The following is a 27,325-nucleotide window of genomic DNA, read 5'->3' on the forward strand; positions in this document are numbered from 1 at the left end:
GTTGTTTATTCAGATTGAAGAACTCTGTTTAGCATTTCAGGATGGGTTTGGTTGTGATCAATTCTCTTGGCTTATGTTTGTCTGGGTAACATTTTATCTCTCTTTCATATTTGCAAGGTAACTTTGCTAGATACAGTATTTCTGGATGGTCACATTTGTTTGTTTGTCTTGTTTTTTGAGCACTTTGAAAATATTGTTCTGCTCCCTCCTGGCCTATATGGTTTCTGTGGAGAAGTTTGTTGCCAAACAAGTTAGAGATCCTTTATATGTTGCTTGCTTCTTTTCTCTTGTTGCTTTTAGAATTCTCTATTCATTACGTTTGATTGTTTGATTATTATATGCCTGGGAGTAGTCTTATTTGGGTCCTATCTGTTTGGTGTTCTCCAACCTTTCTATACCTGGATATTAATATCCTTCTCAAGATTTGGAAAGTTTTATTATTATTTCTCTGAATAAGCTTTCTACCCCTTGTTCTTCCTCAATTCCCTCTTGAACACCAATAAAATAATTTCTAGATTTGCTGTTTTGAGGTAATTTTTTTACATCTTACAGGTGATATTTATTGCTCTTCATGCTTTTTGCCTTTTTGTTCTCTCTGTATTTTCCAGTAGCCTATCTTTGAGCTCACTGATTCTTTCCCTCTCCTTGATCCATTCTACTATTGAGAGCCTCTAATGAATTTTTCAGTTGAACAAATATATATCTCAGTTCCAAGGTTAATGTTTAGTTTTTAATTATTTCAATCTCTTTGTTAAACTTCTATGATAAATGTCTGACTTACTTTTCTATATTATCTTGGAGATCACTGAGTTTTCTTAAAACCACTATTTTGAGTTCTCGATTAGGAAGTTTACATATTGCTGTTTCATTAGTGGTAGTTACTGTTTTTTTGCTTGGTCCACTTGGGAAGAGATAATGGTTTCCTGTTTACTATTGTTTCTTTTGGATGTATGTACATGTCTTGGCATTGGAGGATTAGTTATATTCATTCCAGTATTTTGTATGTCTTGTTTTGCTTTTTTTGTATTTGTTTTTTTTTTTTAATAATCTCAACTTTTAGATTCAAGGGTACATGTAAAGGTTGTTACATGGGTATATCACATGATGCTGAGGTTTGTGGTACCTAGGTAATGAGCATAGTACACAAAAGGTTGTTTTTCAGCCCTTGCCCTGCTCCCTGTCTTGTACCTTGGCAGTCTCCAGTGTCTATTGTTTCCATCTTTATGTCCATGTGAACCAAATGTTTAGCTCCCACTTATAAGTGAGAACATGAAGTATGTGGTTTTCTGTTCCTGCACTAATTTGCTTATGATAATGGCCTCCAGGTACATCCGTGTTGCTGCAGAGGACATGATTTAATTCTTTTTATAGCTGTGTAGTATTCCATGGTGTAATAGAGGTTTTCTTATGTTTTGTTTTTTAACTTTCTCATTTTTAGCTCTAGGTGACACATTATCCAGAGGTTCACCTTAGCTCTAGTAAATGATCAGAAAGTACTTTTCTCAGATGAGGGAGTTGAAATAGGGTATATCCTTACAGTGTAGGAAGGCTGGGCCAGCATTTTATGCCCAGGGAACCTGTGGGATGCACCTCCTACAATGTGGTGCTGCTGAACAGCCGTCATGAGTTAGACTCTCCTTTGGCTGAGTTTAAGAGCAGAGTTTCCAGGGTCAGGGACAGTAATCTAACCTCCTCTCTTTGTCTTTGCCTGTCCTCAGGTGTATGTGTCCCTTCAGGCACTTGTGATGCTTCTCATGGGTTAAAGCAGGGACTGGTCTACTGCTAGGGAATGCAGAATGATAGGGGAGCTGGCTGTTCACCTTGATCTCACTTTTTCCAGTGTTAAAATAGTAAGTTGAAGGAAAATCTTCTACATGCGTGGTGCAAGGTGGGGTGGAGAAGAGGTACATCATGGATGTGGAAGTCTGATACTCTTACTGTTTGTTTGGTGTTTATTAACTTCTCTCTGGCCCCAGGGCCACATCTCATCTTCATATTTGAGTTCTGGGATATTTCTAGCAATAATCTCTGTGCTGTTCATTTGCTTTGGTTTCCTATTGAGAGGAGTGAAGCCAGCCTACTTGTACATTACAGAAGTCTCTAGTTTCTTGAGGTTTCCTCTTTTATCCATAGATTATTCAGAAGTTTATGGCTTAGCTTCCAATGTAAAGGAATTTTCCTGTTATCTTTCTGTTATTGATTTCAACTTTGGTTCCATTGTAGTAAGAGAAGATACTCTGTAATTTCAGTTCTTTTAAATATTTTTAGGTTTATTTTATGGTCCCAGATATAGTCTATATTGGCAAAAAATGTGCATTCTGTCAGGTAGAGTGTTCTACAAATATCAAATAGATCCTGTTGATTTGTGTTGTTGAATTCTTCTATATCCTTCTTAGTTTTCTGTCTAGTTATTCTATCATGTACCATATACCATAAAAGTGACTTGTATCCAAAATATACAGAGAACTGCTAGCTGTTTACCCAATTTATGTGAAAACTCACATCCACACAAAAATCTACATGCAAACGTTTATAACAGCCTTACTCATAATTGCCAAAAGTTGGAATCAACCAAGTTGCACTTCAATAGGTAAATATATAAGCAAATTGTGGTGCGTCCATACAGTGGACTCTTATTCAATAATAAAAAAAAATGAGCCATCAAGCTGCCAAAAAAGATATCCTCACATGCATATTGCTAAGTAAAAGAACCAGTATGAAAGGAATACATACTATATGGTTCTAAGTTTATGACAATGTAGTAAAAGTAAAACTATAAAAACAGTAAAATGATCAGCGGTTACCCAGTTTTTGAAAAAAAAGAGATGGGTGAATGGATAAAGCCCAGAAAATTTTTTTTTTTGAAATAGAGTCTCATTCTTGTCTCCCAGGCTGGAGTGCAATGGCATGATCTCAGCTCAATGTAACCTCTGCCTCCAAGGTTCAAGTGATTCTCCTGCCTCAGCCCCCGCAAGTAGCTGGGATTACAAGTGTGTACCACTGCGCCCAGCTAATTTTTATATTTTTAATAGAGACAGGGTTTCACCATGTTGGCCAGGCTGGTCTCAAACTCCTGTCCTCAGGTTATCCGCCTGCCTCAGCCTCCCAAAGTGCTGGGATTACAGGCCTGAGCCACCGCGCCTGGCCAAGCCCAGCAGATTTTTTAGAGCAGTAACACTATTTGATATGATACTTTAGTAGTAGAAATACGAAAACATGACATTATATATTTGTCAAAACTCATAGAAATTTATCACAAAGAATGCTTAATAAATGCAAATTGCATTTGATGGATCCCAGAAATCAGTAAGAACTCTGCCAAGGGAATTTAAATGCATTACAAAATAAATGAAACAACCTCATAGAAGCGGTTGGAGAGGAAAGGTACTGACCTAAATAACTTTGGATATGAGTGGAGTAAGACTAAAGGTAAAAGCAACTGCACATAAGCACTTTAGTTGATAAAGTCATATCCCATGGAGATATGGGTTAACAACTCTGATTTTAATATATATGTATCCTGGAATTGAACAGTTAATAAATGGATGACAGGTAATAAGAGGCAGGTATCTCACTGTTAGAGTGGGAAATTACATATGTACAATCAAGGGAAAGAGGCTAGAATGATCCATATGATCTTAGGTAATGAATTAGAATTGGAGACATCAGTATGAATTCATTATCTAGCTTTAACATAGATACAAGTGGTTACATACAGAATATGTATATTATATGTATATATATATATATATATATATATACACACACACACACACACACACACACACACACACACAGGTTAGTTTACACACATATTTCTTTGCTCTGTCCGCAGAGAGGGTCTAAAAGAAATGACATACCAGTATGAAATGACATAACTAATGCTGAAATCTTAGTTTTTGTTACCATTTGCCAGTAAAAGGAGCCTGGGTTCCTTGGAGAAATGGCTGATTTTAGGACCAAGGCAGGAAATATACAAGATGAGCCTGGTATATCTCATAGTATAAAAGTAAGGACATGCTCAAGAAGATAAACTACAACAAAAACACATATTGGCAGGTTTATATTAAGGAGGCATAGGAGTCAATTGACATCTCCGAATGGCCAAAGATGTAAAAATTTGAACAACACAATAAGAGGTATTTTATTATAATCCAAAGTATAAAATAAATATCCATGAGTCCATGCTTATACAAATAACTTCTTGTATAAATTAATTCATGAGAGAGAAGAGACTAATCTCCTGTGCATAAGATTTCCAAATAATTTATATAGATGCTCTACCCTCAAGGAATGGACACAGAACTCCTCAATTCTTAGGTGTGGACTGCACACAGTGACTTCCTTCCAAAGCGTACAGAACTGGGGGCAGGTTGGGGATGAGTAACTTTGCTGTGGGTAGATCTGACAAATACCTCAGCTAAGAGATCAAGATCAATATCAACATGGATTAGTCAGATTGAAAGCATATACCTGTAATATGAAGTAATTAAAATTGCTCTATACCTCTATAATCTTCTTCAAAAAACCCCATAAACCTAGTCTTATCAGAAAATATCAGACAAAAACCAGAAGTGGGCATTTTACAAAAAAACTGACCAGCACTTATCAAAGCTGTCAAGGTCATCAAAAACATGGAAAGCCTGAGTATCTGTCACTGCCAAGAGAGCATAAGGAGACATGACAGCTAAATATAATTTAGTAATCTGACTGGGATTCTGAAACAGAAAAAGGGTATTAAGAACAAAGTAAGAAGCATGAATAAACTGTGGGCTTTAGATAATAATAATGTGTCAATATTGGCTCATTAATTGTAACAAATGTTCCACAATAATAGAAGATGTTAAATGTAAGGGAAACGTGGTACAGAGTATCTGGGAACTCTCTATATACTATATTCGACATTTTTCTGTAAATCCAAAACTGTTCTTAAAAATACTTCATTTTTAAATTAAAGTTGCCAAGAAAAGAAAAGAAAAAAAGAGCAACAAAAAAATGAGGTCTGTTTAATCAAATAATAATGAGATATTCTATACAATTGTCAAGGAACAAATTATTTCAATACTATTTAAATTGTTCTTGGGAGTAGTAAAAAGTAAACATTTCCCAATTCATGTTATGAGTCTGGGATAGTCTTATTACAAAACTAGAAAATCATAGTAGAAAAAAGGGAAAATGTAGGTTAATATTTATTGTGAACATAGATGTGAAAACTTCAAAAATAAGATACTACCATATTAAATCTAAAAGTATATCTTTAAAAATATACATCAAGATAAAAATGGATTTATTTCAAAGACACAAAGATGGTTAACAGATTAACATGAATCACCACATTAACAGATTAAGGGAGAAAAGTCATATGACCTTTTCGATTGATGCAGAACATGCATTTGATAAAATTCCATACCCTTTTACAAATAACAACTCTTCACAAGCAATGATTAGGAGGTAACCTCTTTAATTTGACAAAGCAAATATAGTTAATAATTAGATATTCTTAGTATTCCCTTTAAAGTTAGGAATAAGACAGAGTCCAAGTATAATTCTGTCCAGTATTGTACAAAGTAAAAGAAATAAATAATTCAAGCTTTGAAAAGGACAAAACAGAACTTCATGATTACTACATGGGAACTATTAAAAAATCAGTTTAGAAGTAATGGAAGAGTTTGTCAAGTTCGTTGGATACAAGATCAAGATACATCAGTTGCTGTCCTATAAACCCAAGGTATATATTTTTTAAAGGGACCAAATTTTAGGGTTTATTTCATATTTACTGTTTATTTCATGATGGAGAGATTGTAACCATAGCACAATTATCTGAGCATTCCTCTTTTGATCAAAATGGATTTTTAACTGTCTAAATAGTCAAGATACTGTATTAGGTGCTATACAATTGGTTCTATACAGAATTGACCCTGTAGAAGTTTATAATTTGGGGGCACCCTGTACTAAGAGATGGAAATACACTAACTGTACAACAGGAATAATAAGCCAATACATAAATGAACAATAAAGTGTTTAGATTTAAGTTTAAAATTACAATTAAAGAGACAACTTTAGTTCCATTGTGGTGTCACGCCTGTATTCCCAGCACTTTGGGAAGCTGAGGTGGGTGGATCACCAGGTCAGGAGTTTGAGACCAGCCTGGCCAAAATGGTGAAACCCTGTCTCTACTAAAAATACAAAAACTGGCCGGGCATGGTGGCTCAAACCTGTAATCCCAGCACTTTGGGAGGCCAAGGTGGGTGGATCACAAGGTCAACAGATCGAGACCATCCTGGTCAACATGGTGAAACCCCGTCTCTACTAAAAATACAAAAAATTAGCCAGGCATGGTGGCGCATGCCTGTAATCCCAGCTACGCAGGAGGCTGAGGCAGGAGAATTGCCTGAACCCAGGAGGTGGAGGTTGCGGTGAGCCAAGATCGCGCCATGTACTCCAGCCTGGGAAACGAGCAAAACTCTGTCTCAAAAAACAAAACAAAAAAAATACAAAAACTATCCAGGCACAGTAGCAGGTGCCTATAATACCAGCTACTCAGGAGGCTGAGGCAGGAGAATCACTTGAACCCAGAAGGTGGAAGTTGCAGTGAGCAGAGATCGCACAACTGAAGTTTTAGCCTGGGCAACAAACAGAGCAAGACTCCATCTCAAAAAAAAAAAAGCAACTTTATCTCAACCTTTTTATTATGAAAAATTTCAAACATATATCAAATTGAAAGAATTTTACATAAATACTTTTAAGAGTCTACCTAGATGCTACTATTAAACATTTTATTGTAGTTGCTTTATCACGTATCTGTCATCTATTTGGTCAAAAGACATTAAAAAAGAAAAACCCTGCCATCTAGCATTGTCAGGAGAGGCAGCAACAGTGTGTTGATAGGAATGTAAATTGGTACAAACACTATGGAAAATTATTTCCTTTTATATAGTAAAACTGTATATCTGCTTATTCCTGTGACTCATAAAATCTACTTCTAGCTATATACCCTAGAACAGTAGCTTTCAAATATTTTTGACCATAAGCCACAGTAAGAAATGTACTTCACATTGTAATTCAGTACCCACACACATATGTATATATATGTCTCTATGTATCTGGGTATGTGCATATATATATGTACATAAACATATGTGCACACATACATATACAAAAGGCACAAACTTACGAATCAAGCTTTTCCATGGATTACGGTCAACTAGAGAACTTGTTAAGATACAGATTACTGGACCACACCCTCATAGTTTCGTATCCAATAGATCAACAACAGAGAGGAGGGGTAGGGGTAATGTGGGAAATTTTGCCTTTTTAACAAGTTCTTATGTGATGTATATGTTTCCGGTCCAGAGACCACAAATTGAAAAATACTAATTTATCAGACAGCAACATCTTTCCGCTGGTCCTTCTTACCTCACATTACTCCTCTATAAGTAAGCAAGTAGTTACTTGCCGGGTGGGAGACAGTACACTTAAAATGCACTCGATGCTTTTTTGTACCTTTGTACTTTGGCATTATTTTTCTCCTTCTCCTAAACGGACTTTTTTTTTTTTGGTGAGACGAAGTCTCGCTCTTCTCACCCAGGTTAGAGTGCAATGGTGCAATCTCAGCTCACTGCATCCCCACCTCCTGAGTTCAAGCAATTCTCCTACCTCAGCCTCCCGAGCAGCTAGGATTACAGATGCCTGCCACCACGCCCAGCTAATTTTTGTGTGTTGTCCAGGCTGGTCTCAAACTCCTGACCTCAGGAGACCCACCCGCCTCAGCCTTCCAAAGTACTGGGATTACAGGAGTCAGCCACCACGCCTGACCAAACTGCCCTCTTTTTCTTGTCCTTCCCCCTGCTCTTTCTTATCTGTTGCAATGTTTTTCTTTATAAAGCCACTCAAATGCTTCATTTTCTATAAAGCTTTACCTCATGCCCTCAGTTAGAAATGTACTGCTTTTTTTTAACCCTGGTACTTTATATCAATTTGCTATTTTATGTCATAGTTGTTTATATGCTTTAATGTTCCATATTTTACAGTTATAAACTTTTTAAGGATTTGAGTTGCATTTATTCCATAATACTACTGCTAAAATTTTGGTGCATATAGTTTTTAAATTATTGAATGAGATAATGTTTGTAAAACTACTTCATTAATTATAAGCATTATATAGAGGTGAAGTACTTTCTTGCAGTGACTGTGGACATTCCATAGATGAAAAAGTATATCTCAAAATTTATTTTTAAACACTTCAAAGAGATCAGGAAAATGACAAAGAATAAAAAAATCTCTGATCTAATATTTTACCAAAATAAAAGGCAAAAAAATTGTTGGGGAAAAAAATGCAATCTCCTGGCTATATTGCAAAACCTTTAAATATATCACATATGCATACATACACACACACAGAAAAATCGTGGTCTATATATAACTGTTGGTTATATTAGCACTGCTACTAGGATATCAACCTAGAGCAAGTGAATTATTATTGGATATATAAAAAGCCTGGTTGTGATGCCAAAAATTGGAATAAAAAGAATTAACTAAGTTTCACTTGCCACTAACCTTCTGATGGAGGGAGTTACAACTTTCTTGGAAAATAAAATCCAACACATTTCACAATATGTGATAAAATTGTCAGTGTTATCAATAAGCATAAGGTCATGGACATTAATAAACACAAGATGAAATAAACTTACTGTATAAAATTACAGAGATCCCAGAGGCGTGTATCAGTCAAATTCTTTGTAGTTCAAATTATTTTTCCATATTTTGTAGGTAACTGTATTTGTCCTTCCTTCATAGAAATGTTGAGAAGATAATATGCAGTAATTGTTATGGTAACATTTCTAGTTTTTAGGAAGAAAGGTGCTACAAACTTCCTGATGTAGCTAATATTGTATTCTATGAAGGCTTATTGTGCTCTTAGTTAAAATTTTAGATTTATTCAATAAACTGCTAGATCTGCTTTTATGAGAATAGAGAACTTAATATTGATGACATTTCAATCATATTACTTGTGATGTTATAATTAGCTATCATATTGACAAAAAGCTACAATTATAGTTTGGAAAGAAAAACAAGATTCCTAAGTAAATATGAACATGTTAAGAACTATATAATTACCCAATGCCATTTTGTCACCAAAGTACTTTTTCCAATTCTGAATGCCAAAACTAAAACAGATTTTGAAGAAATGTCATTAAGATTAAAGGTTAGAAAATAGCCTTAAAGTTTTTAATGAAACAATGAATAGTTTTTCTAGTAAGAAGAAGGCCAGCAGGTGATTCAGTAAACATTTTCAGATATATGGAAAGTTGTAAATAAATGGCAATCTTCTCTTTCAAATTATAAATAGGACAAGAAGAAAAAGTAATAAAATATAAGACAGTTTTAGGTTACTTCAGAGAGTAAGAGTGGTTAAAGAAAAATTCAATCATAAGACATATGGGGAAGAATATACTTACATTACTTTGAATTTGAAATATAGCATAGTCTCTTTGTTTTCAAATGATGAAAATGAGATAATGTTACCAAATCAAAATAACACAACCAATTAGTGACAGCATAATTCCAGTTCTCATATGAAAATCTAGGCCTTTGATTCTTGACACCAGTCTTCCACTGCTTTGCCATTTTTTGTTTCTTTTTTTTTTTTTTTTTTTTTTAATTTTTTATTGGATTTTAGGTTTTGGGGTACATGAGCAGAGCGTGTAAGACAGTTGAGTAAGAACACACATGGCAGTGTGCTTTTCTTTCCTTCTCCCCTTCACCCACATTTGGCATTTCTCCCCAGGCTATCCCTCCCCACCTCCCCCTCCCACTGGCCCTCCCCTTTTCCCCCCAATAGACCCCAGTGTTTAGTACTCCCCTTTCTGTGTCCGTGTGTTCTCATTTTTCATCACCCACCTATGAGTGAGAATATGCAGTGTTTCATTTTCTGTTCTTGTGTCAGTTTGCTGAGGATGACATTCTCCAGATTCATCCATGTCCCTACAAACGACACAAACTCATCATTTCTGATTGCTGCATAATATTCCATGGTGTATATGTGCCACATTTTTCCAATCCATTCTATTATCAATGGGCATTTGGGTTGATTCCAGGTCTTTGCTATTGTAAACAGTGCTGCAATGAACATTCGTGTACATGTGTCCTTATAGTAGAACGATTTATAGTCTTTTGGATATATGCCCAGTAATGGGATTGCTGAGTCAAATGGAATTTCTATTTCTAAGGCCTTGAGGAATCGCCACACTGTCTTCCACAATGGTTGAACTAATTTACACTCCCACCAGCAGTGTAAAAGTGTTCCTTTTTCTCCACATCCTCTCCAGCATCTGTTGTCTCCAGATTTTTTAATGATCGCCATTCTAACTGGCGTGAGATGGTATCTCAATGTGGTTTTGATTTGCATCTCTCTGATGACCAGTGACGATGAGCATTTTTTCATATGATCGTTGGCCTCATATATGTCTTCTTTCGTAAAGTGTCTGTTCATATCCTTTGCCCACTTTTGAATGGGCTTGTTTGTTTTTTTCCTGTAAATCCGTTTGAGTTCTTTGTAAATTCTGGATATCAGCCCTTTGTCAGATGGGTAAACTGCAAATATTTTTTCCCATTCCGTTGGTTGCCGATCCACTCTAGTGACTGTTTCTTTTGCCGTGCAGAAGCTGTGGAGTTTCATTAGGTCCCATTTGTCTATTTTGGCTTTTGTTGCCAATGCTTTTGGTGTTTTGTTCATGAAGTCCTTGCCTACTCCTATGTCCTGGATAGTTTTGCCTAGATTTCCTTCTAGGGTTTTTATGGTGCCAGGTCTTATGTTTAAGTCTTTAATCCATCTGGAGTTAATTTTAGTGTAAGGTGTCAGGAAGGGGTCCAGTTTCTGCTTTCTGCACATGGCTAGCCAGTTTTCCCAACACCATTTGTTAAACAGGGAATCCTTTCCCCCTTGCTTGTTTTTGTCAGGTTTATCAAAGATTGTATAGTTGTAGATATGTTGTGTTGCCTCCGGTGCCTCTGTTTTGTTCCATTGGTCTATATCTCTGTTTTGGTACCAGTACCATGCTGTTTTGATTACTGTAGCCTTGTAGTATAGTTTGAAATCCGGTAGTGTGATGCCCCCCGCTGTGTTCTTTTGCTTAGAATTGACTTGGCTATGCGGGCTCTCTTTTGGTTCCATATGAAGTTCATGGTGGTTTGTTCCAGTTCTGTGAAGAAAGTCAATGGTAGCTTGATGGGGATAGTGTTGATTCTGTAAATTACTTTGGGCAGTATAGCCATTTTCACGATATTAATTCTTCCTAACCATGAACATGGAATGTTTCTCCATCTGTTTGTGTCCTCTCTGATTTCGTTGAGCAGTGGTTTGTAGTTCTCCTTGAAGAGGTCCCTTACGTTCCTTGTGAGTTGTATTCCAAGGTATTTTATTCTTTTTGTAGCAATTGTGAATGGCAGTTCGTTCTTGATTTGGCTTTCCTTAAGTCTGTTATTGGTGTAGACGAATGCTTGTGATTTTTGCACATTGATTTTATATCCTGAGACTTTGCTGAAGTTGCTTATCAGTTTCAGGAGTTTTTGGGCTGAGACAATGGGGTCTTCTAGGTATACTATCATGTCGTCTGCAAATAGAGACAATTTGGCTTCCACCTTTCCTATTTGAATACCCTTTATTTCTTTTTCTTGCCTGATTGCTCTGGCTAGAACATCCAGAACTATATTGAATAGGAGTGGTGAAAGAGGGCATCCTTGTCTAGTGCCAGATTTCAAAGGGAATGCTTCCAGTTTTTGCCCATTCATTATGATATTGGCTGTTGGTTTGTCATAAATAGTTTTTATTACTTTGAGATACGTTCCATCGATACCAAGTTTATTGAGGGATTTTAGCATAAAGAGCTGTTGAATTTTGTCAAATGCCTTCTCTGCGTCAATTGAGATAATCATGTGGTTTTTGTTTTTGGTTCTGTTTATGTGGTGAATTACGCTGATAGACTTGCGTATGTTGAACCAGCCTTGCATCCCCGGGATGAATCCTACTTGATCATGGTGAATAAGTTTTTTGATTTGCTGTTGCATTCGGCTTGCCAATATTTTATTGAAGATTTTTGCATCTATGTTCATCATGGATATTGGCCTGAAGTTTTCTTTTCTTGTTGGGTCTCTGCCGGGTTTTGGTATCAGGATGATGTTGGTCTCGTAAAATGATTTGGGAAGTATTCCCTCTTTTTGGATTGTTTGAAATAGTTTTAGAAGGAATGGTACCAGCTCCTCTTTGTGTGTCTGGTAGAATTCGGCTGTGAACCCGTCTGGACCTGGGCTTTTTTTGTGTGGTAGGCTCTTAATTGCTGCCTCGACTTCTGCCCTTGTTATTGGTCTATTCATAGTTTCAGCTTTCTCCTGGTTTAGGCTTGGGAGGACACAGGAGTCCAGGAATTTATCCATTTCTTCCAGGTTTACTAGTTTATGTGCATAGAGTTGTTTGTAATATTCTCTGATGATGGTTTGAATTTCTGTGGAATCTGTGGTGATTTCCCCTTTATCATTTTTTATTGCATCTATTTGGTTTTTCTCTCTTTTCTTTTTAATCAATCTGGCTAGTGGTCTGTCTATTTTGTTGATCTTTTCAAAAAACCAGCTCTTGGATTTATTGATTTTTTGAAGGGTTTTTCGTATCTCAATTTCCTTCAGTTCAGCTCTGATCTTAGTTATTTTTTGTCTTCTGCTGGGTTTTGAGTTTTTTTGATCTTGCTCCTCTAGCTCTTTCAATTTTGACGATAGGGTGTCAATTTTGGATCTCTCCATTCTCCTCATATGGGCACTTATTGCTATATACTTTCCTCTAGAGACTGCTTTAAATGTGTCCCAGAGGTTCTGGCATGTTGTGTCTTCGTTCTCATTGGTTTCGAAGAACTTCTTTATTTCTGCCTTCATTTCGTTGTTTACCCAGTCAACATTCAAGAGCCAGTTGTTTAGTTTCCATGAAGCTGTGCGGTTCTGGGTCGGTTTCTGAATTCTGAGTTCTAACTTGATTGCACTATGGTCTGAGAGGCTGTTTGTTATGATTTCAGTTGTTTTGCATTTGTTGAGCAGTGCTTTACTTCCAATTATGTGGTCAATTTTAGAGTAGGTGTGATGTGGTGCTGAGAAGAATGTGTATTCTGTGGATTTGGGGTGGAGAGTTCTGTAAATGTCTATCAGGTTTGCTTGCTCCAGGTCTGAGTTCAAGCCCTGGATATCCTTGTTGATTTTCTGTCTGGTTGATCTGTCTAATATTGACAGTGGAGTGTTAAAGTCTCCCACTATTATTGTGTGGGAGTCTAAGTCTCTTTGTAAGTCATTAAGAACTTGCCTTATGTATCTGGGTGCTCCTGCATTGGGTCCATATATGTTTAGGATCGTTAGCTCTTCTTGTTGTATCGATCCTTTTACCATTATGTAATGGCCTTCTTTGTCTCTTTTGATCTTTGTTGCTTTAAAGTCTATTTTATCAGAGACGAGTATTGCAACTCCTGCTTTTTTTTGCTCTCCATTTGCTTGGTAAATCTTCCTCCATCCCTTTATTTTGAGCCTTTGTGTATCCTTGCATGTGAGATGGGTTTCCTGGATACAGCACACTGATGGGTTTTGGATTTTTATCCAATTTGCCAGTCTGTGTCTTTTGATTGGTGCATTTAGTCCATTTACATTTAGGGTTAATATTGTTATGTGTGAATTTGATACTGCCATTTTGATGCTAAGTGGCTGTTTTGCCTGTTAGTTGTTGTAGATTCTTCATTATGTTGATGCTCTTTAACTTTTAGTGTGATTTTGGAATGGCTGGTACTGGTTGTTTCTTTCTATGTGTAGTGCCTCTTTTAGGAGTTCTTGTAAAGCAGGCCTGGTGGTGACAAAATCTCTGAGTACTTGCTTGTTCGCAAAGGATTTTATTTTTCCTTCACTTCTGAAGCTCAGTTTGGCTGGATATGAGATTCTGGGTTGAAAGTTCTTTTCTTTAAGAATGTTGAATATTGGCCCCCACTCTCTTCTGGCTTGTAGTGTTTCTGCCGAGAGATCTGCTGTGAGTCTGATGGGCTTCCCTTTGTGGGTAACTCGACCTTTCTCTCTGGCTGCCCTTAGTATTTTCTCCTTTATTTCAACGTTGTTGAATCTGACGATTATGTGCCTTGGGGTTGCTCTTCTTGCGGAATATCTTTGTGGTGTTCTCTGTATTTCCTGCATTTGAGTGTTTGCCTGTCTTGCTAGGTGGGGGAAGTTTTCCTGGATGATGTCCTGAAGAGTATTTTCCAGCTTGGATTCATTCTCTTCGTCCCCTTCTGGTACACCTATCAAACGTAGATTAAGTCTTTTCACATAGTCCCACATTTCTTGGAGACTTTGTTCATTCCTTTTTGCGCTTTTTTCTCTAATCCTGGTTTCTCGTTTTATTTCATTGAGTTGGTCTTCGACTTCAGATATTCTTTCTTCTGCTTGGTCAATTCGGCTATTGAAAGTTGTGCATGCTTCGCGAAGTTCTCGTATTGTGTTTTTCAGCTCCTTTAATTCATTCATATTCCTCTCTAAGTTATCCATTCTTGTTATTTCTTCATATCTTTTTTTAAGTTCCTTAGTTTCTTTGCATTGATTTAATACATGTTCTTTTAGCTCACAAAAGTTTCTCATTATCCACCTTCTGAAGTCTAATTCCGTCATTTCGTCACAGTCATTCTCCGTCCAGCTTTGCTCCCTTGCTGGTGAGGAGTTTTGGTCATTTCTAGGAGGCGAGGTGTTCTGGTTTCGGGTGTTTTCCTCCTTTTTTCGCTGGTTTCTTCCCATCTTTGTGGGTTTATCCGCTTGTCGTCTGCGTAGTTGCTGACTTTTCGATTGGGTCTCTGAGTGGACACCCAGATTGTTGATGATGAAGTATTTCTGTTACTTGGTTTTTCTTCTACCAGCCTAGCCCCTTCGCTGTACGACTGCTGAGGTCCACTCCAGGCCCTGCTTGTCTGGGGTGCACCTCTAGCAGCTGTGGCACAGTGAGGGATGCTACCCGTTTCTTTTTCTGCTATCTTTGTCCCAGGATGATGCCTGCCAAATGTCAGTCTTTTGGATATAGAGGGGTCAGGGAGCTGCTTGAGGAGACAGTCTGTGTACTTTTTTGGAGCTCAATTGCTGAGCTGTGAGCTCTGTTGTTCATTCAGGGCTGTTAGGCTGCTATGTTTGATTCTGCTGCAACAGAGCTCATTAAAAAAAACCCTTTTTTTCTCAAATGCTCTGTGTTGGGGGGTTCGGGCTTTATTTTTTGATGTCTGATTAGGTGTCCTGCCCAGCTAGAAGGCAGACTAGCCACTGTTTGGCTGTCGTGGCTCCGCCCTGCTGTTGTGTGATTCGCCCTGTTCCTGCAGGCTCTGCTGTGGTCTCCACCACGCCCTGCGGCGGAGTCTCTTCGTTGTAGCGTGTTGCCTCAGCAACGGCAGGCTGCATCAGCAGTGGGTGTGTATCTCAGTAGGGACGGGTTGCCTCAGCAACGGGAGGCTGCGTCAGCAGTGGGCGTGTATCTCAGTAGGGACGGGTTGCCTCAGCAACGGCTGGCTGCATCAGCAGTGGGCGTGTATCTCAGTTGGGGCGGGTTGCCTCGGTAGTGGTGGACGCCCCTCCCCCACAGAGCATCTCGGACCGTCTGCTCGGGACAGTTTGAAATCGCGGTTTTGTTCGTCCCACTGGGTATCCCAAACGATCTGTCCCTGCAATCCCCTGGGCTGGCCTACTGTCCAAGTCTCGTTCAGTCTCAAGTCCAGCCCTCTCAAGTCTCAGGTTGCCGGTTCAACAGGGCACCCAGACAAGCGCACCCTGTGGGGATTGCTGGGTAGGGCCGGCCGCCACCGCCCCGGCTGCCGGCTTCGCCAGGCAGACCTACTGCCTGGCGTCCCGTGTCTTTTTTATACTTGGGAGTTTCCCCGTTCTGTGGGCAACAAAGATCAGTCTGGAAATGCAGCTCAGACTCACTGTTTGCGGATTCAACGAGAGCTCCAATCCTGGGTTGTTCTCACAGCGCCATCTTGAGTCCTCCCCCCATTTTTTGTTTCTTAACTGACTAGTTGGTTTAAATATGGCCTGGAAATTGACAATTATCTCTAAAAGACCTTTCTAGCTTAAAATGCCTGTGATTATCAATGGGTCTATTAATGAATGAGCTCTCCAACCTCTTTCCTTCTGCCATTCACTTGTGAAAAATCTTGTTTTACTTAAGATTTCTTCTTGAGAAGCAAGAGCTCAGATATAAATCTTCTTGAGAAGCAAGAGTTCAGATATCAATCTTAAGTGCTTTTTGTATTAGACTTTTGAACATAAATATCACTAGGCATTTTTAATGCATTATCTCAAACTCTTAAAATTGTATAAAATGTAATTTTATATATTTTCTAACTTCAGAAGCTGAAGTTAAACAAAATAGGTAATTAGCCTTCGTCAGAGTCCTCAAAAGCAGGTAATTTATTCTGATTCCACATTCAGTACGTTTTTTCCAATTTGCTATACTAACCATAATGTAAAAATTTCAACCAGAATGCCTAATTTGTATAGCAAGCAGTGACTGTCTTAAGATAACAATTTTATTCCTAAAACAGTTGTTCACATGTAAAATAAAATGACTGTTCTTTGTTTTCATTGCATTCATTGCAATTTAGTATTCATCTACTTTCTCTTTTCTTTCAGGCCTGTATGTGGAATCAGAGGGAAAACGCTCATAATTAACCTGCCAGGTAGCAAGAAAGGATCTCAGGTAAATCACCTGGACATACAAATGGTTTAGTTTAAGAACTTTTGACCAGCTGTGAAAGTTAGCCAGCCAAAAAGTTGGAGCACTCCACAAGACTTCCCTCACTTCTAATACCAATTGTAGGATTCCCAAAGTCAGTCTCAGGTTCAATAATTAAGTGGAAAGACATAGAACTGAATAAAAACTGTTATACTTACAGTTATGGTTTTTTATGGGGAAAGGATGCAGATTAAAATCAGCCAAGAGAAGAAGTGCATTAGACAAAGTCCAGGAATACTACCAAACACAGAGCTTCTATTGTCCTCTCCCTGTAGAGTCATGAATGCTTTACTCTCCTGGCATTCATGCATGATAATATACTTGTAATACTGCCAATCAGAGAAGCTCACCTGAGTTTTTGATGTCCACGTTTTTTTTTTGCAGTGCATTATATTTTGCCCATGTGAATTAACATTAGTCTTTAGCACTTCCAGAGATTAGACTGATACTGTTGGTCTCCAGTACCTTCCAGAACGGACACCATGTGGCCCAAAGTCCCCATTATAAGTAATATTGTTAGAATGTCCAGTGGCCAAAACTATCAAATAAACAAAGACACTCCTGTCACATGTGACATTCTGAGGACCTAGATATCTCCACTTAGTTAAGGCAACTATTTTTACCCTCAGACTCTCTTTGGGTACTGTTAATTCTTCGCTCTACATACAAGCTACCTTCTGGCCTTTGGCCAAGGCTTTTTTTTTTTTGGATGGCAATACAGTCATATTTCTCTGGGCATCTGTATTTACTATGGCATTTATGTGACAGACACAGCAGTAGTATTAGTGTGATTATGCCTAAGATTTTGCCCAGGCAGTGTAGGGTATGAATAGATTTAGAGAAATAACTAATCCACTAAAGCCATTATACACATTTTCATAATTTTGTATTAATTTACTAATTTATCACCTTGATCTACCACTGTTGATATGTTTGTGTATCATACAAATTAGCTGATAGTGGCAGGTGTAGTGGCTTACACCTGTAATCTCAGTACTTTGGGAGGCTAAGGTGAGCAGATCATCAGAGGTCAGGAGTTTGAGACCAGCCTGGCCAACATGGAGAAACCACATCTCTACTAAAAATAAAAAATTAGCTGGGCATGGTGGCACATGCCTATAATCCCAGCTACTCAGGAAGCTGAGGTAGGAGAATCACTTGAACCTGGGAAGTGGAGGTTGCAGTAAGCCAAGGTCATGCCATTGCGCTCCAGCCTGGGCAGCAAGAGTGGAACTCCCTCTTATAAAATAAAAAACAAAAAAAGAAATTAGCTGATGGTTTCCTAAGTTCAGTTCTTCCTCAAGCCAATTATTTTCTATTGACATTATATCCTGAGAAGGCTTTAAATCAGTTTCCCAATACATTTGGCCATAACCTAAAAAATAAAGTCAAAAGATACTGGCACATTATTAGTCTGTCTCAGACATTAACAATTAGCTTGTTCATCATCATATGACCAGAATGCCTCCCAGAATGATGCTACTCACGTTTGCAGGCTTTTGGATTCCAAAAATAGGAGTGGTCTCAGCAATGTATGACTTCATCCTTTCATGCATCTGTTATAGTTGAGCTAAGAAACAATATCATCTCTTGTTCTGAACCTCTTTGGAGATACCAGCACAGTATTATTTCCTTTACTGCATAACCTATTCATTCATTCCTTTACCCTCAGCTACCATTCCTCCTTCTATTTATACCCAAACTTTTCTACCTTTTAAAGAGTTGTAAGGTTTGGCCACTGTGCTGATTTGGATTGCCATTGGTAATACTAGTTTAGCAAGTTCTTTCTGCATAGTCTATTCCTATTCATACAGAGTAGGACTGTATAAGTAAAAAACCAGTAGACTGTCTTAACCCACTAGGCAGTACAACTGTATTCACTGTCAACCCTGATTTGGACAGATAAGGTGAAGAGAAGGTCTACCCCCTCAGGACTTTAGGAATTCTAAACCCACAGTTACAGTTTCTTGCTTAGGAATCACCTCTGCTTCTGGTACCCACAATTGCAGCCCTGGTCCTGAGACTACTGCATCTGGTAGGAAAAAAAAAAAAAAAGAAAGAAAGTTGAAATTATGTGAGGGGAAAAGAGAAAGTACAGTCATAAAGGAAAAAGTAAAATCAAATCAGCACCTTTTCCCAACCCCTTCTTTCCTAGAAAGGTGAAGGAATCTATCTAGTAGGGACCTTTCTTTGCCCTTTCCCCGTGTTGAATATGATCACACAATCATGAAGGCATGTAATCCAGCCCTTCATACCTTTATCTCCTCCAACTTCAGACAACAAATATTTCTTTTTTTTTTTCTTTTTATTTCTTTTTTCCTTTTTTTTTTAATTGCATTTTAGGTTTTGGGGTTCATGTGCAGAACATGCAAGATAGTTGCATAGGTACACACATGGCAGGGTGTTTTGCTGCCTTCCTCCCCTTCACTCACATTTGGCATTTCTCCCCAGGTTATCCCTCCCCAGCTCCCCACTCTGTTGTCCTTCCACTATTCCCCCCAATATACCCTAGTGTGTAGTACTCCCTTCCATGTGTCCATGTGTTCTCATTTTTCATCACCCGCCTATGAGTGAGAATACGCAGTATTTCATTTTCTGTTCTTGTGTCAGTTTGCTGAGAATGATGTTCTCCAGATTCATCCATGTCCCTACAATCAACACGAACTCATCATTTTTTATTGCTGCATAAAATTCCATGGTGTATATGTGCCACATTTTCCCAATCCAGTCTATCATCGATGGGCATTTGGGTTAGTTCCAGGTCTTTGCTATGGTAAACAGTGCTGCAATTAACATTCGTGTGCATGTGTCCTTATAGTAGAACGATTTATAGTCCTTTGGACATATACTCAGTAATGGGATTGCTGGCTCAAATGGAATTTCTATTTCTAAGGCCTTGAGGAATCACCACACTGTCTTCCACAATGGTTGAACTAGTTTACACTCCCACCAACAGTGTAAAAGTGTTCCTTTTTCTCCACATCCTCTCCAGCATCTGTTGTCTCCAGATATTTTAATGATCGCCATTCTAACTGGTGTGAGATGGTATCTCAATGTGGTTTTGATTTGCATCTCTCTAATGACCAGTGATGATGAGCATTTTTTCATATGTTTGTTGGTCTCTGGTATGTCTTCTTTTGTAAAGTGTCTGTTCATATCCTTTGCCCATTTTTGAAAGGGCTTGTTTGTTTTTTCCTGTAAATCTGTTTGAGTTCTTTGTAAATTCTGGATATCAGCCCTTTGTCAGATGGGTAAACTGCAAACATTTTTTCCCATTCTGTTGGTTGCCTATTCACTCTAGTGACTGTTTCTTTTCTCGTGCAGAAGCTGTGGAGTTTGATTAGGACCCATTTGTCTATTTTGGCTTTTGTTGCCAATGCTTTTGGTGTTTTGGTCATGGAGTCCCTGCCTACTCCTATGTCCTGAATAGTTTTGCCTAGATTTTCTTCTAGGGTTTTTATGGTGCCAGGTCTTATGTTTAAGTCTTTAATCCATCTGGAGTTAATTTTAGTATAACATGTCAGGAAGGGGTCCAATTTCTACTTTCTGCACATGGCTAGCCAGTTTTCCCAACACCATTTATTAAACAGGGAATCCTTTCCCCATTGTTTGTTTTTGTCAGCTTTATGAAAGATTGTATGGTTGTAGATATGTTGCGTTGCCTCCGATGCCTCTGTTTTGTTCCATTGGTCTATATCTCTGTTTTGGTACCAGTACCATGCTGTTTTGATTACTGTAGCCTTGTAGTATAGTTTGAAGTCTGGTAGTGTGATGCCCCCCACTGTGTTATTTTTACTTAGAATTGAATTGGCTATGCAGGCTCTCTTTTGGTTCCATATGAAGTTCATGGTGTTTTTTTCCAATTCTGTGAAGAAAGTCAATGGTAGCTTGATGGGGATAGTGTTGATTCTGTAAATCACTTTGGGGAGTATAGCCATTTTCACAATATTAATTCTTCCTAACCATGAACATGGAATGTTTCTCCCTCTGTTTATGTCGTCTCTTATTTCGTTGAGCAGTGGTTTGTAGTTTTCTTTGAAGAGGCCCCTTATGTTCCTTTTAAGTTGTATTCCTAGGTATTTTATTCTTTTTGTAGCAATTGTGAATGGCAGTTCATTCTTGATTTGGCTCTCTTTAAGTCTCTTATTGATGTATAGGAATGCTTGTGATTTTTGCACATTGATTTTGTATCCTGAGACTTTGCTGAAGTTGCTTTTCAGTTTCAAGAGTTTTTGGGCTGAGGAGATGGGGTCTTCTAGGTATACTATCATGTCGTCTGCAAATAGAGACAATTTGGCTTCCACCTTTCCTATTTGAATACGCTTTATTTCTTTTTCTTGCCTGATTGCTCTGGCTAGAACTTCCAGTACTATATTGAATAGAAGTGGTGAGAAAGGGCATCCTTGTCTAGTGCCAGATTTCAAAGGGAATGCTTCCAGTTTTTGCCCATTCAGTATAATATTAGCTGTTGGTTTGTCATAAATAGCTTTTATTACTTTGAGATACGTTCTGTTAATACCGAGTTTATTGAGGGTTTTTAGCATAAAGGGCTGTTGAATTTTGTCAAAGGACTTCTCTGCATCAATTGAGATAATCATGTGATTTTTGTTTTTGGTTCTGTTTATGTGGTGAATTATGTTTATAGACTTGCGTATGTTGAACCAGCCTTGCATCCCCGGGATGAATCCTACTTGATGATGGTGGATAAGCTTTTTGATGTACTGTTGCAATCAGCTTGCCAATATTTTATTGAAGATTTTTGCATCTATGTTCATCATGGATATTGGCCTGAAGTTTTCTTTTCTTGTTGGGTCTCTGCTGGGATTTGGTATCAGGATGATGTTGGTCTCATAAAATGATTTGGGAAGGATTCCCTCTTTTTTCATTATTTGGAATAGTTTCAGAAGGAATGGTACCAGCTCCTCTTTGTGTGTCTGGTAGAATTTGGTGTGAACCCATCTGGACCTGGGCTTTTTTTGTGTGGTAGGCTCTTAATTGCTGCCTCAACTTCAGACCTTGTTATTGGTCTGTTCATAGTTTCGGCTTCCTCCTGGTTTAGGCTTGGGAGGACACAGGAGTCCAGGAATTTATCCATTTCTTCCAGGTTTACTAGTTTATGTGCGTAGAGTTGTTTGTAATATTCTCTGATGATGGTTTGAATTTCTGTGGAATCTGTGGTGATTTCCCCTTTATCGTATATTATAGCATCTATTTGGTTTTTCTCTCTTTTCTTTTTAATCAATCTGGCTAGTGGTCTGTCTATTTTGTTGATCTTTTCAAAAAACCAGCTCTTGGATTTATTGATTTTTTTGAAGGGTTTTTCTTGTCTCTATCTCCTTCAGTTCTGCTCTGATCTTAGTTATTTCTTGTCTCCTGCTAGGTTTTGAGTTTTTTCGATCTTGCTCCTCTAGCTCTTTCAATTTTGACGATAGGGTATCAATTTTTTATCTCTCCACTCTTCTCATCTGGGCACTTATTGCTATATATTTTCCTCTGGAGACTGCTTTAAATGTGTCCCAGAGATTCTGGTATGTTGTGTCTTCGTTCTTGTTGGTTTCAAAGAACTTCTTTATTTCTGCCTTCATTTCATTCATCCAGTCAACATTCATGAGGCAGTTGTTCAGTTTCCATGAAGCTGTGCGGTTCTGAGTTAGTTTCTGAATTCTGAGTTCTAACTTGATTGCACTATGATCTGAAAGACCATTTGTTATTATGTCAATTGTTTTGCATTTGCTGAGGAGTGATTTACTTCCAGTTATGTGGTCAATTTTAGAGTAGGTGTGATGTGGTGCTGAGAAGAACGTATATTCTGTGGATTTGGGGTGGAGAGTTCTGTAAATGTCTGTCAGGTTTGCTTGTTCCTGGTCTGAGTTCAAGCCCTGGATATCCTTGTTAATTTTCTGTCTGGTTGATCTGTCTGATATTGACAGTGGAGTGTTAAAGTCTCCCACTATTATTGTGTGGGAGTCTACGTCTCTTTGTAAGTCATTAAGAACTTGCCTTATATATCTGGGTGCTCCTGTATTGGGTCCATATGTATTAGAATTGTTAGCTCCTCTTGTTGTATCTATCCTTTTACCATTATGTAATGACCTTCCTTTTCTCTTTTGATCTTTGTTGCTTTAAAGTCTATTTTATCAGAGACAAGAATTGCAACTCCTGCTTTTTTTTTTTTTTTTTTTTTTGCTCTCCATTTGCTTGGTTAATCTTCTTCCATCCCTTTATTTTGAGCCTTTGTGTATCCTTGCATGTGAGATGGGTTTCCTGGATACAGCACACCGATGGGTTTTGGTTTTTTATCCAATATGCCAGTCTGTGTCTTTTGATTGGTGCATTTAGCCCATTTACATTTAGGGTTAATATTGTTATGTGTGAATTTGATACTGCCATTTTGATGCTAGCTGGCTGTTTTGCCCGTTAGTTGATGCAGATTCTTCATTTTGTTGATGCTCTTTAGCATTTGGTATGTTTTTGGAATGGCTGGTACTGGTTGTTTCTTTCTATGTGTAGTGCCTCTTTCAGGAGCTCTTATAAAGCAGGCCTGGTGGTGATAAAATCTCTGAGTACTTGCTTGTTCGCAAAGGATTTTATTTTTCCTTCACTTCTGAAGCTCAGTTTGGCTGGATATGAAATTCTGGGTTGAAAGTTCTTTTCTTTAAGGATGTTAAATATTGGCCCCCACTCTATTCTGTCTTGTAGCGTTTCTGCCAAGAGATCTGCTGTGAGTCTGATGGGCTTCCCTTTGTGGGTGACCCGACCTTTCTCTCTGGCTGCCCTTAGTATTTTATCCTTCATTTCAACCCTGGTGAATCTGACGATTATGTGCCGTGGGGTTGCTCTTCTTGCGGAATATCTTTGTGGTGTTCTCTGTATTTCCTGGACTTAAATATTGGCCTGTCTTGCTAGGTTGGGGAAATTTTCCTGGATAGTATCCTGAAGAGTATTTTCCAGCTTGGATTCATTCTCTTTGTCACATTCTGGTACACCTATCAAACGTAGGTTAGGTCTCTTCACATAGTCCCACATTTCTTTGAGGCTTTGTTCATTCCTTTTTGCATTTTTTTCTCTAATCTTGCCTTCTCATTTTATTTCATTGAGTTGATCTTTGACTTCTGATATTCTTTCTTCTGCTTGGTCAATTCGGCTGTTCAAACTTGTGCATGCTTCACGAAGTTCTCGTGTTGTGTTTTTCAGCTCCTTCAATTCATTCATATTCCTCTCTAACTTGTCCCTTCTGGTTAGCATTTCCTCGAATCTTTTTTCAAGGTTCTTAGTTTCTTTGCATTGATTTAGAACATGTTCTTTTAGCTCACAGAAGTTTCTCATTACTGTTCTGAAGTCTGATTCCATCATTTCGTCACACTCATTTTCCGTCCAGCTTTGTTCCCTTGCTGGTGAGGAGTTTTGGTCCTTTGTAGGAGGTGAGGTCTTCTGGTTTCAGGTGTTTTCCTCCTTTTTGCACTGGTTTCTTCCCATCTTTGTGGATTTATCCACCTGTCGTCTGATTAGTTGCTGACTTTTCGACTGGGTCTCTGAGTGGGCGCCCAGATTGTTGATGATGAAGTATTTCTGTTATTTGCTTTTCCTTCTACCAGTCTAGTCCCTCTGCTGTACAACTGCTGAGGTCCACTCCAGGCCCTGATTGTCTGGGGTACACCTGTAGCAGCTGCGGAACAGTGAGGGATGCTACTAGTTTCTTTTTCTGCTATCTTTGTCCCAGAATGATGCCCGCCAAAGGTCGGTCTGATCAGTCCTTTTTCAGGTGACTCTTTGGATATACAGGGGTCAGGGAGCTGCTTGAGAAGACGGTCTGTACTTTATAGGAGCTCAAGTGCTGAGCTGTGAGCTCCATTGTTCATTCAGAGCTGTTAGGCTGATACGTTTAAGTCCACTGCAGCAGACCTCATAAAACCCCTTTTTTCCCTCAGATGCTCTGTCTCGGGGAGTTAGGGCTTTCTTTATGAGTATCCATTGCACTGTTCTGCCCAGCTAGGAGGCAGTCTAGTCACTATTTCCCTCCAAGGCTCCGCCCTGCTGGCATGGGATCTGCCCTGTTGCCATGGGTTCCGCCCTGCTGCCGTGGGCTCTGCCCTGTTTCCACAGTCTCTGCCCTGTGGCAGAGTCTTTCTATTGTGGTGGGTTGCCTTGGCAACGGCAGGCTGTGTCAGTAGTGGGAGTGTATCTCAGTAGGGGCGGATTGTCTCAGTAATGTTGGATGCCCCTCCTCCACTGAGCTGCACCGTTCTGGGTTCAGCTGTGCCCGCAGTGAAACTCTCAACCCCGAGCATTTCGAATCACTGTTTTGTTATTCCCTGTGGGGGAGAAACCCACCAAGCCTGATCACCTGGCTCCCTGCCTCAGAGCGCTTTTTTTTTTTAAGTTGAACTGTTGACTCTCTCCCAGGTGTTTCAATCGCCTGCTGATAGGGCACCGGGATCTGTGTTATTTCCCATGCAGCAACTTACTGTGCTGGGTCAAACACCGCTTCCCAGGAATCTCCTGGTCTGGCTTACTGTCCAACTCCTGTTTAATCAGATGGAAATGCTAATCTGCCCTTCCAAATCTCAGACTGCCAGTTTAACAGGGCACCCAGACCAGTGCGTTTTGTGCGGAGTGTGCAGAGTGCCGCTGCGCTGCGGCGCCGGCCAAAGCGGCCTCACCCACCGAAACAGCTGCGCTAGCATCCCATGTCTCTCCTACACCTGGGAATTTTCCCGTTCTCTGGGCAACAAAGATCCATCTGGAAATGCGGCTTTACTGAGAGCTGCAATCCTGAGTTGTTCTTACCGCGCCATCTTGAATTCCCCCCCAGACAACAAATATTTCAATCACCCATTCTATTGTCTATCAAGTTATTACACTTAGGATGAAAATGTGTTCTTCAGTCAGAAGAAATATGACTCAGGAATCCAAATTGGTCCAGTATCTTCTGTTCTGGTCGTTTTATACTCCTCTGAGCATTTGCATCTACCTCCAGCTGAGCCAAACCTTGTCAAGAGCAAACGTCTATTTCTGTTAGGACCCACTAGGAGCATCTAGAAGCTACCAGCATCAGTCTGACTTACTAGCTCTGTACAGAGTCTTCCGTCTTTGGAATCTGCTTCATAGCCCTCTGTGGTGTCTGTCTGTCTTGTTGGCAGACAGAAAGTTAGAATTGGCATTTTATGCCTCAGAGGGGACAAGAGGAATATATCTGGATTCAGCCCATCTTGGCATGCTGCAGTGCCCTGGTGTCTACTCATCTCATGGGATCAAGTGCCCACATCAAGCAAGCATACTTGGATGTCTACTTCCCAGGTCTAATCAAGTTTTGACGCTGGAAGGGAATTCTTCTAATGAACATCAACATATGCTACTTTACTGCACCCACTTAAACTCCCAGAGTGATTTCCATAGGGCCACACCCCATATGGGCATTTCTTTCATAGGTCAGTTTTCTATTCAGCTTCTGCCTCACTGTATAGATAGGCTATTAGACACTGCTCATGAGTTAGTAAAAACCCAAACATAAGGGCACACTTCATGCAGGTCAGCCCATCAAGTTGATCTGTTTTTACTTTCTTCAGTCAGAGTAGCAGCCTTCCAAACAGGATGCTGTCTGTTTACTTTGGACTGTCCTCTATAAACTAGGCAGATCTTTCTTGGTCAGTGGAGAGCTGAGCTATTTACAAGGCATCAGTCAAGTGACCCAAGTGGTCATAGGAACCAGCCTCAGATGCTTATAAATTCAGCCCTAGGGAAAAGTGGCTACATACTTGTGAGTACCCCCCTTATGTTTCTCTGATAGCATGATCCTATATGCACTATTTCCATTTTATAATAGAGCTCTTCTGGGCACTACCTTCCTCTTTAGAGCATTCTGCTGATTATTCAAGACATTAATGGGTATTGCAAGTTTCAAGGTTATTTTATGTCCTTCAGTCATAAAGACAGTCTCAAATTTTAATAGTAAGCTAGTAACTGTCTCTCAATTTTGAAATTTATTGGCCCAAAATTCCAGCACTCATCACTGGGTGGCACACACAGGTTTTTGCCATGAACCCTACTCTGTACGCCACAGAGGGCTACTGTACAGCAAATTCTAGATCTGTGTTGGCTTAGACAATCATATTGATTCCTATTTAGCATGTTTCATCACTATTGGTAGAAGGATGATTTACATGTCTTCTGTTTTACAACCTAAGGGAAGCGTGCCCCATTCAAACACAATATTCATCCTCATAATATATTTAGGTAATGAAGACTCAACCACTTCACATAAAGTTCACTGTTAAAATATTCTAATTTTCTTTCAAACTTTCACCTTAATTAATTAATTGCTATTTCCTCCTAATCTGACTATGCCCTTCCATTGGTACTTCAACAGATTTTAGATTCACAGTTGACTCCAATGTCAGGAAGTCCTAGAATAGTCTCTTCTCTGCCCCCTGATCATTTTACCCATACATGTGCATATGGTCCTGGAGCTCCAGCCCTGGCTTGGGCCAAGAGCCTCAGACCTTTTTGTCAGACCTTATCTTGATTAGATTGTGAAACAGTCAC

General features: G+C 39.1%; 1 protein-coding gene across 50 annotated transcripts in view; it reads left to right on the top strand.

Annotated features, from left to right (window-relative positions):
- GPHN (gephyrin) overlaps positions 1-27,325 on the top strand; it is a 689,342-nt gene that overhangs the window by 369,886 nt on the left and 292,131 nt on the right. For all 50 annotated transcript variants that reach the window (XR_013521272.1, XM_078335184.1, XM_078335182.1 and 47 more), the window contains one exon: positions 16,681-16,747. Coding sequence is in view for 49 of the 50 variants with exons in the window: in XM_078335184.1 (XP_078191310.1) it covers positions 16,681-16,747 (67 nt within the window). In the remaining variant the exon portion in view is untranslated. The remainder of the gene's footprint in view (positions 1-16,680; positions 16,748-27,325) is intronic.

This window comes from Callithrix jacchus, chromosome 8, assembly GCF_049354715.1.
Source record: "Callithrix jacchus isolate 240 chromosome 8, calJac240_pri, whole genome shotgun sequence".
NCBI lineage: Eukaryota > Metazoa > Chordata > Mammalia > Primates > Cebidae > Callithrix > Callithrix jacchus.